The sequence below is a fragment of the Rhipicephalus sanguineus genome, chromosome 1 (genome assembly GCF_013339695.2).
Source record: "Rhipicephalus sanguineus isolate Rsan-2018 chromosome 1, BIME_Rsan_1.4, whole genome shotgun sequence".
Classification (NCBI taxonomy): Eukaryota; Metazoa; Arthropoda; class Arachnida; order Ixodida; family Ixodidae; genus Rhipicephalus; species Rhipicephalus sanguineus.
The window spans coordinates 329,839,206-329,852,327 of NC_051176.1; the positions used below are offsets into that span (position 1 = coordinate 329,839,206).

At 45.8% G+C, this 13,122-nt stretch overlaps 1 protein-coding gene across 1 annotated transcript in view; it reads right to left on the reverse strand.

Moving 5' to 3' along the window:
* The window catches only part of LOC119379533 (WASH complex subunit 2), a gene marked incomplete at its 5' end in the record, with an annotated part of 624,148 nt that overhangs the window by 372,155 nt on the left and 238,871 nt on the right, over positions 1-13,122 (reverse strand). The window contains 1 exon segment of the mRNA XM_037648828.2: positions 8,986-9,080. Within this exon segment, the coding sequence (XP_037504756.1) occupies positions 8,986-9,080 (95 nt within the window).

The following is a 13,122-nucleotide window of genomic DNA, read 5'->3' on the forward strand; positions in this document are numbered from 1 at the left end:
TTGCAGCAGAGCCGACGCACGTTTTCAAATTTATGCACTGTGAACTTTTCAAAAAGTGGTTCACGGAGTGGTACAAAACTTTTCCTCTGCAATAAATTGTGCAGCTAAACGACACTGTGATTGCCCAACAAACCAGCAGGTGCTGGCTTACGAGCTGACCCCACCGATATCAATGCAACTGCACAATTTTCTGTCTTCACTGCTAGCTGTTCTCAACCGAGCATGAGTGGCGTAATCTCCACAACACTGGCCAACAAGGATACTACAGTCAAGATTAATTTATTATGGTTCTCTGGAAGAACAGAAGAAAACATACAATAAAGTGCATATGCACATAGTAATATGATAGTCTTAACAATGATAATTTTCTTCTTTTTTCTGAATACATAATGTTCAGGGGTGCAACCTCCAAAATAGGATTTGGAGCAACTTTTGGAGCTGGAAAATGTTGCTTTTGGAGCAGGAAAATCCAAATTTGTAGCAGGTTATGGGAAAAAAGACCAACATTTTTTTTTTCACCAAATCTCCAACTTAACGCAGCAGAAGAAAGCTTATCTTTAAAACAGAAAAAAAAAAAGATCTACAAACTATTCAACATCAGCTAACTCGTGTTGTGCATGGTGTATGTGAATTCTGCTATGTAAACAAGAGCAGTGTGTTGAACCACCACACAGTGCACAGAAAGATGAAGTCCACATTACCATTTACAGTGCCTGTCAAATCATTTGATAGACGCTGCAAATGCTAATGTGGACCTGCCAACCTGGCACCTCGAAATTTGGGAGATTCATAAACAGAGACTGGAACTTCAGGCAAAATGCGTATTTTTTCATGGAGTCTGTTTCGAGCCTATTTAACATATAAGCATGAACTAAGGGAAGAGCAACGTTTTATTTACACATTTATTGTGCCTATAAGTGCCTATTTCGAGGTTCGTGCCTATATTAGCTTTTCAGCGCCTAAAAATGCCTTTTCGCGTTCGTCAACTACAAGTTTTGCTTAAATGAGCTGTTCATATGGAGGAAAACAAGAAGCACTTAGTGTGGCAATATTAACTACAGCACGCGCATAGCGCGCTAGTTATGTTTTTTTTTTCGTTAACGTTTTTAGCTCCTGTTAAGGTGCGATTATAGTGCGACGTAGGGTACACGCGAGCATGCGCTGCGTCACATCGGCGAAAACAGATCACAGTTCGGCGTTTTGCCACAACCAACGTATAACTAGACTCGGCTGATGCGCTCCGACGTATGTGACGCAGTGTCGGTGCGCAAGGTGGTGGTCGGGCCAGAGTGGTGGTGTGATATATCACCCTGCCGCGATGTCGGAACCGGCGAAATGCGCGAAGTACACGGCGAAGGACTTGGCAACTAAAGTGAAGATACTAAACGCACTCAAAGACGGTGTTTCCATAGAAGAGGTGATGCTTCAGTTCGACGTAAAAAGAAGCACGCTATCGACGTTACAATTGATGACGGCGTTGTCGTCGCCGGTCACTTGAATGATGACGAGATCATTAGTGCTGCCCTCGGTGAGACGGATGAGGCGTCTGACGAAGACCTGTGCGATGAACTATGCCCGGTGAGTTGTACCGCAAAAGAAGCCGCGGACGCTCTCGTCGTTCTAGAGGTGTTTTGTTACAATGTCCCAGGCAATACTCTTGCGCTAGAGGGTTTGTCACATGCCCGCAATCTAGTCCTTGCCGCCCAGCTGTCCACAAAAAAAAACAAAAAAAAACAAGCATCACGGACTACTTCTCAAAATAAAGGTATGCGATAAAGGAATTAAAAATGTGCGTTTTTGTCATGCATTCATTAATTCGGACATTTTTTTCACTCCCTTGAGATCCGAATTAACGAGGTTTTACTGTACCATCGCCTACTTTGTGAACTCTTCCTTGAGGGTACTGTACCCCTACGGATCCCACGACGACCGAGTACTGCTGTTCTACACAGATGCAGCAGCTTATATGCACAATACTGCTGCACTTTTCCAGATCTTTTATCGAGAATTATTGCATGTCACTTGTCTTGCCCATGGGATTCATCGGCTATGCGAAGAGCTGAGAAAGTCGTTCAGTTCTGTTAACGAACTAAGAGCTGCAGGCAAGGCAGTGTTCCTTCAGGCGCCTTCACACGTTTGTGGCTTTAAAGAGCAGTTGCTGAATGTGCCTCTTCCACCAGAGCCTGTTGTTATCCCACGGAGGAATTTGGCTGAAGGCAGTGGACTACTACAACAAACACTTCGCTGGTGTTAAGGCTGTTATTAACAGCTTTGCAGTGGACGAGAGCATTGTCGTGAGAAGAGCCCAGACTGTTCTACACCACGATACACTTGAATCTGACTTGGCATATTTGTGTGCCTAATATACTTTCCTTGCAGAAAGCATACAGAAACTTGAAAGTTCGGGCACCACTCTGGCTCGGAGTGTTGAGCTAATTTGGGCATGCAGCAAAGGTTCACCACCGCCCCCAATGGACCTGTCACTGACAGGGTCACCTCGAAGCTTAAATCTGTCTTGGACAGAAATTCCAGATATTGTGTGCTAAAACAAGTGTCTAAAGTTCTGAGTAGTGCAGATTCAAAGATTCCAGATGCAGTAAGAACATCGAAAGTGCCGGACTACCGTAAAATGCCAAGCAAGCGCCCCCCTCCCTTTTTCGGGAGATCTCAAATAGGCGCCAGTGACCGAGCAAGCGCCCCCCCCCCCCCGCCCCTTCCTCCCCTGCGGCCACATTTTTTTTCGAGACGAGCATCACTTCTATAAGAAGAACCACCAGAATAAGTACACTGAATGCGTATCTATGTTGTATATGAAATTCCGTTGTCATGTGGCCGGTCGTATATTGGTCAAACCGGTCGCTGCTTCAATGGTTTGACAGTGACGAGGGAGAATAGCAACGTTGCTTGTTGGGCGAGTTGGAACGAGTCAGTCATAACGTAGTTCAGCGCAAAAAACAGGCAACAGACGAGTGAGAGGACAAGGACACCGCGCATTCTTCCAACTAAAGTTTATTGGATTGGGACGCATGTATATATACACACAGGGAAAGCAAGAAAAGAAAAAAGAAAAAAGAAAAAACCAGGAAGTAAAAACCGAAAGGTGAAAAGAAGAAAAGTGCCGATAAGTCACACACGTGTGCCAACACCGCCCCCCTTCCCATGTCTCGCCAAAAACAAAAGCTCTTGGTCAGAAAAATGCAAGGAAGGCATGCTTACGCATGTGTCCCCAGACCGTTTAATTTCCTCAGCCTCGATGATTTCCCTCATCCTTTGGTCCCGACTGTGTGCAAGGACCGCAGTGTTTTCAAAGAGGGGCCTACACTCACAATCCCGCACGTGGATGCCGAGGTGCCCCGATACTGTCGTTTGGACGCTGTAGTAGTGCTCACGGAGTCTCTCGTTCAGGCAACGTCCCGTCTGACCCACGTACTTTCTACCACACGTCAGAGGGATGGTGTACACAATGCCTTGAACGCATGGAACGAACTTTCGCTTATGGTCTGTGGTGCAGCCTCTTTTTTCTTTCATCCGAGAGGTCGAACTGCACAAGCCCGAAAGCTTTTCAGGAGCCGAAAAAACCACGCGAACCCCAGCGCTTTCCCCGGTTTTCTTAAGCCTGTGCGAGACATCATGCACGTAGGGCACCACAGCTGTCTTCTTATCTTGCGCCCTCCATCTCACTCTGCGCTCCTCCTTCCTCCTGGGGTCCCTGACATCCCTAAGCAGGCCTTCAGTCACAGACGACACCACGTCTGGCGTGTAACCTGCGACCCTAAGGCGGGACACCTGCTCCAGAAAGGCGTCATCCACCTTGTGGTGACACGACTTGCACAGGGCCTTCTGCAAGGCCGAGTGCGCTATTGCCCTTTTCACCAGCTTCGAGTGGCCCGACGAGAAGGGCAGCAATGGCTTCTGAGCACAAGGCTCATACCGCCAACAGGTGTGATGTCTCGAAAAAAACAGCCTCAAGTCTAGAAACTTGATGGTGTCACCTTCAGGGAGCTCATACATGGCCTCAAGGGGTTGGAGCTCGTCCTGGAAGACCTTCAAGATAGACATGGCATTCTGTTCGCAACCTGCCAAATCTGCCGAGTGAAAAACCAAAACATCGTCCACATACCGGAAAACTTTCACAACGCTAGCCCCTTGTAACTGGTTTTCCAGTTTCCTATCAATGCGGGCCAAGAACAGGTCGCTAAGGATCAGAGCAATGCACGACCCTATACAGATGCCCTGACGTTGCAAAAACACATCACCACCCCAGGCAGAAAAGGTTGACTTAAGGTACAGTGTAAGAAGATCCAAAAAACCCGCCACGGAAATACCTAACTTTCCAGAAAATGATACAGCACCATAGTCATCTATGGCGTCTTCGACACAATGTAACAGATCTTTGTGAGGAATTGAATAAAACAAATCCTTCACGTCAATGGAAAAAGCGGCAAGGGACATACTGGGAAGAGGTTTCAAAAAATCAATGACATCATCGGCGTTTTTGATCAAGAAAGGATCAGAAATTTTCAGCAATCGTAGGCTCTCTAACAAAAACGACGCCACAAGCTTCTGCCACGAACCTCGTTCCGAAATAATGACTCTTAATGGGCACCCTTCCTTGTGGGTCTTTGCCGAAAAGAACAAGTCTAGACTTGCTCCCCCCGGATGTTCTTGGTCTTTTTGGACAGTTCGCCCCTTCCAGGGGTCACGGAAGAAGGATGTGCAAGGTCATAAGGTCTGAGTGTCTTCATCAGGCTAGGGTATACAAGGATGCTTTACATATCCGGCTTCAGCAGGAACACGGACGGAGCCATCTGAAGCGGAAAAGGTGGCGTGAGCTGTGTGGTGTGATCGAGTGCTCTTTGGAGTCTGTGTGGAGACGACAGCTTCTTCTGCTACGTTCATCTCGCCCTGGACGCTCAGCGGAACTGCGGGACCCACAGAGGGGTGTTCGTTTGGAAGGTGACGTACGTCTACCTGATTACGTGGTACGGACGCTTAACTTGGGACCGAAATTCGCTGTAGAACCTACGAGGTCAAGTACTGAACTGTTATCGTTTGTTAGGAGAATGTCGTCTCGGGTGGATGAAACAGACAGTGCTAGGTGTGTTTCCGCAGGTGTTGACGTTCTGTTTCGGGCCATGCCCTCGCGTGTTGTTACCCCTGTGGCACGTGTGAGGCGTTTCTTTCTGGAAAATAACTTAAGCTTGCTTACGTCTGATAAAGAGGGTGGTTTCATGGTTTTGCCCTATGCTTGCTTTAAAGATAAGGCACTTCAGGCCATTAATGCGTCGTTTAACCGGCGGAATGACGTGTCTTTGTTGAAAGTTAAAAGGCAAGCAAAGAAACTCTGCGAAAGCATAGGTTTGGAAAGTTTGGCTCGCAGTACTGAAAGGTGCAAAAAATGCTCGTTAGACTTGTTCTTTTCGGCAAAGACCCACAAGGAAGGGTGCCCATTAAGAGTCATTATTTCGGAACGAGGTTCGTGGCAGAAGCCTGTGGCGTCGTTTTTGTTAGAGAGCCTGCGATTGCTGAAAATTTCTGATCCTTTCTTGATCAAAAACACCGATGATGTCATTGATTTTTTGAAACCTCTTCCCAGTATGTCCCTTGCCGCTTTTTCCATTGACGTGAAGGATTTGTTTTATTCAATTCCTCACAAAGGTCTGTTACATTGTGTCGAAGACGCCATAGGTGACTATGGTGCTGTATCATTTTCTGGAAAGTTAGGTATTTTTGTGGCGGGTTTTTTGGATCTTCTTACACTGTACCTTAAGTCAACCTTTTCTGCCTGGGGTGGTGATGTGTTTTTGCAACGTCAGGGCATCTGTATAGGGTCGTGCATTGCTCCGATCCTTAGCGACCTGTTCTTGGCCCGCATTGATAGGAAACTGGAAAAACAGTTACAAGGGGCTAGCGTTGTGAAAGTTTTCCGGTATGTGGACGATTTTTTGGTTTTTCACTCGGCAGATTTGGCAGGTTGCGAACAGAATGCCATGTCTATCTTGAAGGTCTTCCAGGACGAGCTCCAACCCCTTGAGACCACGTATGAGCTCCCTGAAGGTGACACCATCAAGTTTCTAGACTTGAGGCTGTTTTTTTCGAGACATCACACCTGTTGGCGGTATGAGCCTCGTGCTCAGAAGCCATTGCTGCCCTTCTCGTCGGGCCACTCGAAGCTGGTGAAAAGGGCAATAGCGCACTCGGCCTTGCAGAAGGCCCTGTGCAAGTCGTGTCACCACAAGGTGGATGACGCCTTTCTGGAGCAGGTGTCCCGCCTTAGGGTCGCAGGTTACACGCCGGACGTGGTGTCGTCTGTGACTGAAGGCCTGCTTAGAGATGTCAGGGACCCCAGGAGGAAGGAGGAGCGCAGAGTGAGATGGAGGGCGCAAGATAAGAAGAAGACAGCTGTGGTGCCCTACGTGCATGATGTCTCGCACAGGCTTAAGAAAATCGGGGAAAGCGCTGGGGTTCCCGTGGTTTTTTCGGCTCCTGAAAAGGTTTCGGGCTTGTGCAGTTCGACCTCTCGGATGAAAGAAAAAAGAGGCTGCACCACAGACCATAAGCGAAAGTTCGTTCCATGCGTTCAAGGCGTTGTGTACGCCATCCCTCTGACGTGTGGTAGAAAGTACGTGGGTCAGACGAGACGTTGCCTGAACGAGAGACTCCGTGAGCACTACTACAGCGTCCAAACGACAGTATCGGGGCACCTCGGCATCCACGTGCGGGATTGTGAGTGTAGGCCCCTCTTTGAAAACACTGCGGTCCTTGCACGCAGTCGGGACCAAAGGGTGAGGGAAATCATCGAGGCTGAGGAAATTAAACGGTCTGGGGACGCATGCGTAAGCATGCCTTCCTTGCATTTTTCTGACAAAGAGCTTTTGTTTTTGGCGAGACATGGGAAGGGGGGCGGTGTTGGCACACGTGTGTGACTTATCGGCACTTTTCTTCTTTTCACCTTTCGGTTTTTACTTCCTGGTTTTTTCTTTTTTCTTTTCTTGCTTTCCCTGTGAGTACATATACATGCGTCCCAATCCAATAAACTTTAGTTGGAAGAATGCGCTGTGTCCTTGTCCTCTCACTCGTCTGTTGCCTGTTTTTTACGCTGAACTACGTTATGACCGAGGGAGAATCAAAACAGTAAATAAACAAAGCACTTAATTAGAAACATGGATGGGCATTTTTTATGTTTAGTGGCTCTCCCGCTGCCATCTTGAATTTCGGTCCATGACCGAGCAAGCGACCCCCCCCCAAATCTGGTCCGATTATCCTTCACCATAGGAGGGGCGCTTGCTCGGCATTTTACAATACAAGTACGCTCCACTAACTTGAGTAGACGTCAAGCGTTCTTTTTCTGCATACAAACAAATACTGACTGAAAGAAGGCACAACTTCAAGCCTGAAAACCTTGCGATGGTGCTGCTTTGCCACTACTTTCATAGTCTCTCTCACAGTGTCCAATTATCCTAGATTTCACCTAAATCTGTTCAAATGGTCATTCTCCTAATTTTTTTCATGAAAAAAATAAAATTGACTTTCCCAAAGCACAGGATTTGCCTGCTGCGTTTGTTAGAAGTCGAATATTTGTCCTGAAACACGCTGCTGAAGTAATTATGAATTGCGCCTATATATGCCTAAACGACAGTTTTTAACGCCTATATATGCCTAAATGGTAGTTTTTAGGGCCTATTATAGGCGACTAAAACTTTGTTTTTTGGTGCCTGAACTTCCGGTCTCTATTCATAAAGCAGGGGCGAGCGGGGGTGGCGAAAAAAGGAAACTGGCGTTCATTTGTATTTTTTGTTTGTCGGGGTCGCAGAAACATAATAGACAACTATGAATGATTGCCAGTACTTTTTTTAGGCGTCAGCGATCATACTAGTACTCGTAATTATATGGTGCGTACACGCATGTATAATTAAGGAACAAAATGCGCTGTGTCCTGTGACAGCTTCTACTAGTAGCCCCTTCCCAACCTTGGCATGCTTTTCCGCAGGACACCAGTGCATTGGCGAAAGTTACTTAAAAAGCGTTCGGCACACAATAGAACAAGGTGACGAATTTTTAGAAACTCCATCTTTTCTGTCGTGGTGGAGTTAGGTCTGTGTATCGGGAGTTTATGGTCTTGTCTGTACAATCGGGAGGATTGCTCAATATTTGGGAGCCTCCTGAGCAAATTGGGAGATTTGGTTGGCAGGCAAATGAGAAGTGTTTCCATAGAATACAATGGCGGCACGTTGTCAACATTTTTTTTGCGGAGCTTCTGCTTTAATTTTCAAATGCCCATGTGAAGCAGCATTGCAACCAGTAGAAAAAAGAAGTTTCCTGGCGCCCAACATAAAGCATGCTACACCTTTTCTGCACGTTTGGACTGGATGATGATGTCCTAAATACAGATGGGCAATGCGGCATTATCCTTAGCTAAAACTAGTGCACCTGGGAAAATTTTGAGGGTGCGGTCGGGCATTTTGGGGCAGTGTGGTGCAATTTCAACAAAGTTCACGGTTTTGGTGCAAAAAATAAGGAATTGTATCAGATTGGCACAATTGGCACAGCTGTTGCACCCCTGATTGTTTGTAAAATCACCTGGGTTCACAGCTAGTGTGGGACCCATAATAATCTGGCAGATAAAATATTAAAGAAATGCATCTATCTTCCAAGTAGCAAACAGAGGTATCGCTGATGCAATCTTTTCCTGATAAAAGGCCTCCAAAAGTTTGCATGCACTAGTTCCCTTGGTTCTGGCCAGATGCCACAAAGCCAGGATTTCTCAAGCCATGGATAGTGTAGGCTGATACACGCACTGCCTTGATCCCTAACTGAAACTCCATGCTAGGTTACAGTATGCTAGGTTACTGACCAAGCCAACATTTTTCTTTGCCTGACTGATGGCAGATCCATTGTCAGATTTCTTTAATCCACTAAGGCTATATTACCTACAATAATTCTTTCTGAGCATAACTAGTACAATATTCTATAAGCTCGACTTACTTGGTAGCAGAGAACAAATCATCTTCGTCGTCATCAAACAGAACATGCTTGGGCTTGTCACTCTGGTCCTCAGATTGCAAGAGGCCAGGGCATCCCTACAACCAAAAGGGCATGTGGTTGTTGCTGGAGAATTTCAAGGAAGCTACCATATCAGTTTAGTACAAGACTTTACATTCCAATTAAGCTGACATGTAAAGCAAGTTTTACACAGTTGAATGCTCCTAGCAAAAAGATACGAGAAGTTAGTAAGCAAGGCCGGCTCTTGGTTGACAATCCAAGGTGTCACAACCCAGTGATTGTCGGGCCATTTTCGAAGTGGAAGAAAAGGGATTGACAACCAGCGAGAATGTGTGATTAGACCCTAATGGAAATGGAAAGACTATAAATTATAGTGACAGAATCGGAGCATTCTTTTCACGAATTGTATTGAATTGTGCTTGAAAGTCACAAAAAGTAGTACGCAGGGTTCGTACAGGTTTCCAAAGGAAAAATTCAAGGACTTTCAAGGACTTTCCAGGACCTATCACAAGTTTTTCAAGGACTCAAAGCGGCATACAAAGTTACAATTTTTCTACTGGAAAATTTCGAAAATGAAAAATTTTATTGCACTTACAATAAATAAATGCGTATCACAAGAACAACAAAAATGCCTAGTCCTGATAACTTCTCAAGATCACGACATGCAATGGACGCTTACAATGTAAAAGAGGTCGAGGTTTTTGCAGTATAATCTTCAAGTTCACCAGACATACTCAAAACGTCCAGTGTAGCATTATTTCACTCATATAAAGATAAATAAATGTATGTTATAATGTGGTAATAATGACTAACCTGCATTGCTTGGAAAGCCCATATGGAGAATATACGGAAAACATATGGATTCCGTACGAAACATATGGAATTATGGTACTGGCATACGGAACGCTTTCAGTAGGGATGTGCACTCGCGCTGAATTACTGTTTCCGAAAAGGGGAGTTTGTCAGGTCGGAGCCAATCTACCCCATTACGGAGGTCGCATTGCTCAGGAAATTCAAGGACTTTCAAGGACCGGAAAAAATTCCAGGACTTTCAAGGGCCTTGAAAACGGATTTTTCAAATTCAAGGGCTTTCAAGGATTTCAAGGACCTGTACGCACCCTGAGTACGTCGCGTAGCACTGAAGGCAAGCCTTCGTACTGTGTGAAGGAATAGTTTAGATTGCTGTACATATTCTGCTGTTGTTTGGGTGCACAGTTTATGCTTAAAATTACAGTCTGCATAAGATGAGGCATCCCTGCTTTATTCTATGTTTATTACGAGGTAAAAGGAGCTGATGCTGAGAAGTGGTGCTGCCTTTGCAGAAATTAGGGGAACCAGAAACCAGTGTTGATCTGCGGCGCATGTGTGCAGCATGCATGCATGCACAGCGTACCACAGCGTATGAACACTACCGCAGCAGCACAGGCAAGATAAACATATTACTTTTTTATAGACAGGACCTCGATTCCTGCCGGCATATAACTGCTAATATACCGATGCTTCCCTGCCTCTCTTGCACAGTCTCAGCACGTTTGCTTGACCTTTTCTTTTATATTGGCTTGTTCTTAGGAATAAAGCTTCAGTTGTTAGTCGGCGCTTGTTGGCGTTTCCTTCTCATCTCTGGTGTTTTGTATTTTTTTGCACTTTTCCTCAGTGAATGTATAATTGCCATCATGCTCACCTACCGTTGCCTGCAGCATGCGCCACAGTATGACTTCACCAGCGCTGCAGTTCGTAAAGTACTGATAAAAAATGTTTCACGGTGACTTTTGTGTTAGCATTCCATGATTAGACACTCTGACCGGTAAGCTTTTTGTTGCACTAAAGCAAACACACACAAAAAATATATTGGTTGTCAGTCCGTTTAACCATCATAGGCCTTGCCCTTTGTGCAGCCAAAGGCAGAGATGGTGAGGTGTACAAGGTAGACAGACAAGGGGCACACAGAGACAAACCACAGTGCAACTACAGAGATGATAAGAAGGATAAACAAGGTGCTGACTTACAACTGGTTTATTTTCTTCAAAAAAGCACATATATAGGCAGCACCGAAGAAGAAAACAGCCCGGAAACAACAAACAACAACAAAAAAAAAACATAAGTCACAAAAATATTCAACGAAGCCAATAATCATTATCGACCCGTGCTCTGTTAAACACTTTCTTGGTGAGTGCTATTGATGCCACGCTTACGCACTGCTCCTTCCAGAGTTCAATCGCTGCTGCCTCGATTATTGCACGGGTAAGTATGTTCAAACATTTACCAATTATGTGGCAATTCTCGAACTGAGGGATGCAGGTGCATGCGTCAAAGTGAATGGCAAGATGTCCGTCCACTTTCTTTTTTCCATTATTATGATGTTCCCTGAGTGGGTCATCAAAGGGAAAGATGGGGCACATTTGCCAACCCACTGCAATTCACATAAGTGTGAGCTGTGCCTGAATGAGATTCAGATTCTGGGTAGACGCAGGGACATCAAGGCTTGAGAATTGTTGGAGGCATTCCATAAAAACCATGGGGGTTCCTTACGTATGAGTGATCATTCATTGTCTATTTCGCAGGCAGAGAGCAAGTTCTTAGATCACAGGTTGTGATTAGGGCTGTGTGCGCGCTATGTGCGCACAGCTTGCTGCGCATGTCTGTGCCTATATATTTCGTTACACTATTTGTTGAATAAACAGTCGTAAGCTTGCGCTCCCCTTGACCCCTCCCCTCGTTATTTCCTTGCGCAAAAACAGCCATACTTTTACCAGACTATTTGGCTGTGTCTCATTGCCTAATCAATATTAATTAGAACTAACAGACAATAATGCCAAGGAAAGTATAGGGGGTGTTATTTGAAGTAATTAGAACATAAATGGGAAGAAAGTAAAGTGGACGAAAAGATAACTTGCCACCGGCAGGGACCGAACCTGCGACCTTCGAATAACGCATCCAATGCTCTACCACTGAGCTACGGCGGCGGTCATCCTCTCGTCCACTTCATGGGGTATATACGTGCATTTATGTGCCGCCGCTTACTTACAGCGCGCCGAAGAAGCACGACAGCTCGCCCGCCTACGGATCGAAAACCAGCAGACGAATGACAGCCGCCGCTACAACCTTCGACGACGCCACATGGAATACCAACCCGGTGACCGTGTATGGGTATGGACGCCAATACGCCGATGAGGACTTAGTGAGAAGCTTCTTCGACGATACTTCGGACCATACAGGGTACTTCGACGCCTCGGCGTACTCGACTACGAGGTTGTCCCTGACGGCATTACGAACTCCCAGCGGCGCTGTGCGCGACCCGAAGTCGTCCATGTCGTGCGCCTCAAGCCATATTACGCGCGTTCATGAATCTTTTACTTTATTATTGTACTTTCTTGCTTGTGCTTCTTTATTGTACTTTCTTGCTTTATTGTTGTTCTTTATTGTTGCATGCATAGGCCCCCCCTCCTCCCCCGTGTTCTGTATTAAGCATCGGGACGATGCTTTTTCAGAGGGGCGCATTGCCACGTGCGTTTCCTATTATCACTTTTGCTGTATTCGGTTTTCGCCCACAAAGACTGTCAGCAACGCTCAGCGCAAACCGTGCCTTATTGTTCGAGAAGCTTCGTGATTATTGTAGATCGTTTTGTTAAGATTTCGCGCAAGACGCGAACACTCGAGCTTATTCTAGAGCTTGCGCGACAACCAGCAATAATGCTGGAATATTCGACGGCACGTGTATAAATGCAGACGCGCTTCACTGCTTGCCAGTTTTTCGACGGTCGACGCTCTGTTCGCCGCTATCAGCGTACGCTGTGTATCAGTGTATTGCTGTAGTTTCAGGCCACAAATTTGGCCAAATAAAAAGTCTCATCTCGGACATGCTGTCTGCTGCCTTCGTCAACGTCACGACCACATGACAATATATATGTTTTCCTTTGCTGAATAAAGCCTTCAGTTGATAGTAGCGCTGGTGTCATTCCCACTCTTTGTTCGTGTGTCAGTCTGTGCTAGAAAAGTTATTACGATGTATATGTACCAACTAGCTCGCCTTTCAGTATTACTCCTGTTTTAAATGACAGCTTAATTAGAAAATAGCAGCATTGTGTCAATCAATCTTTGTAGCTTACGTTACAAACTTCA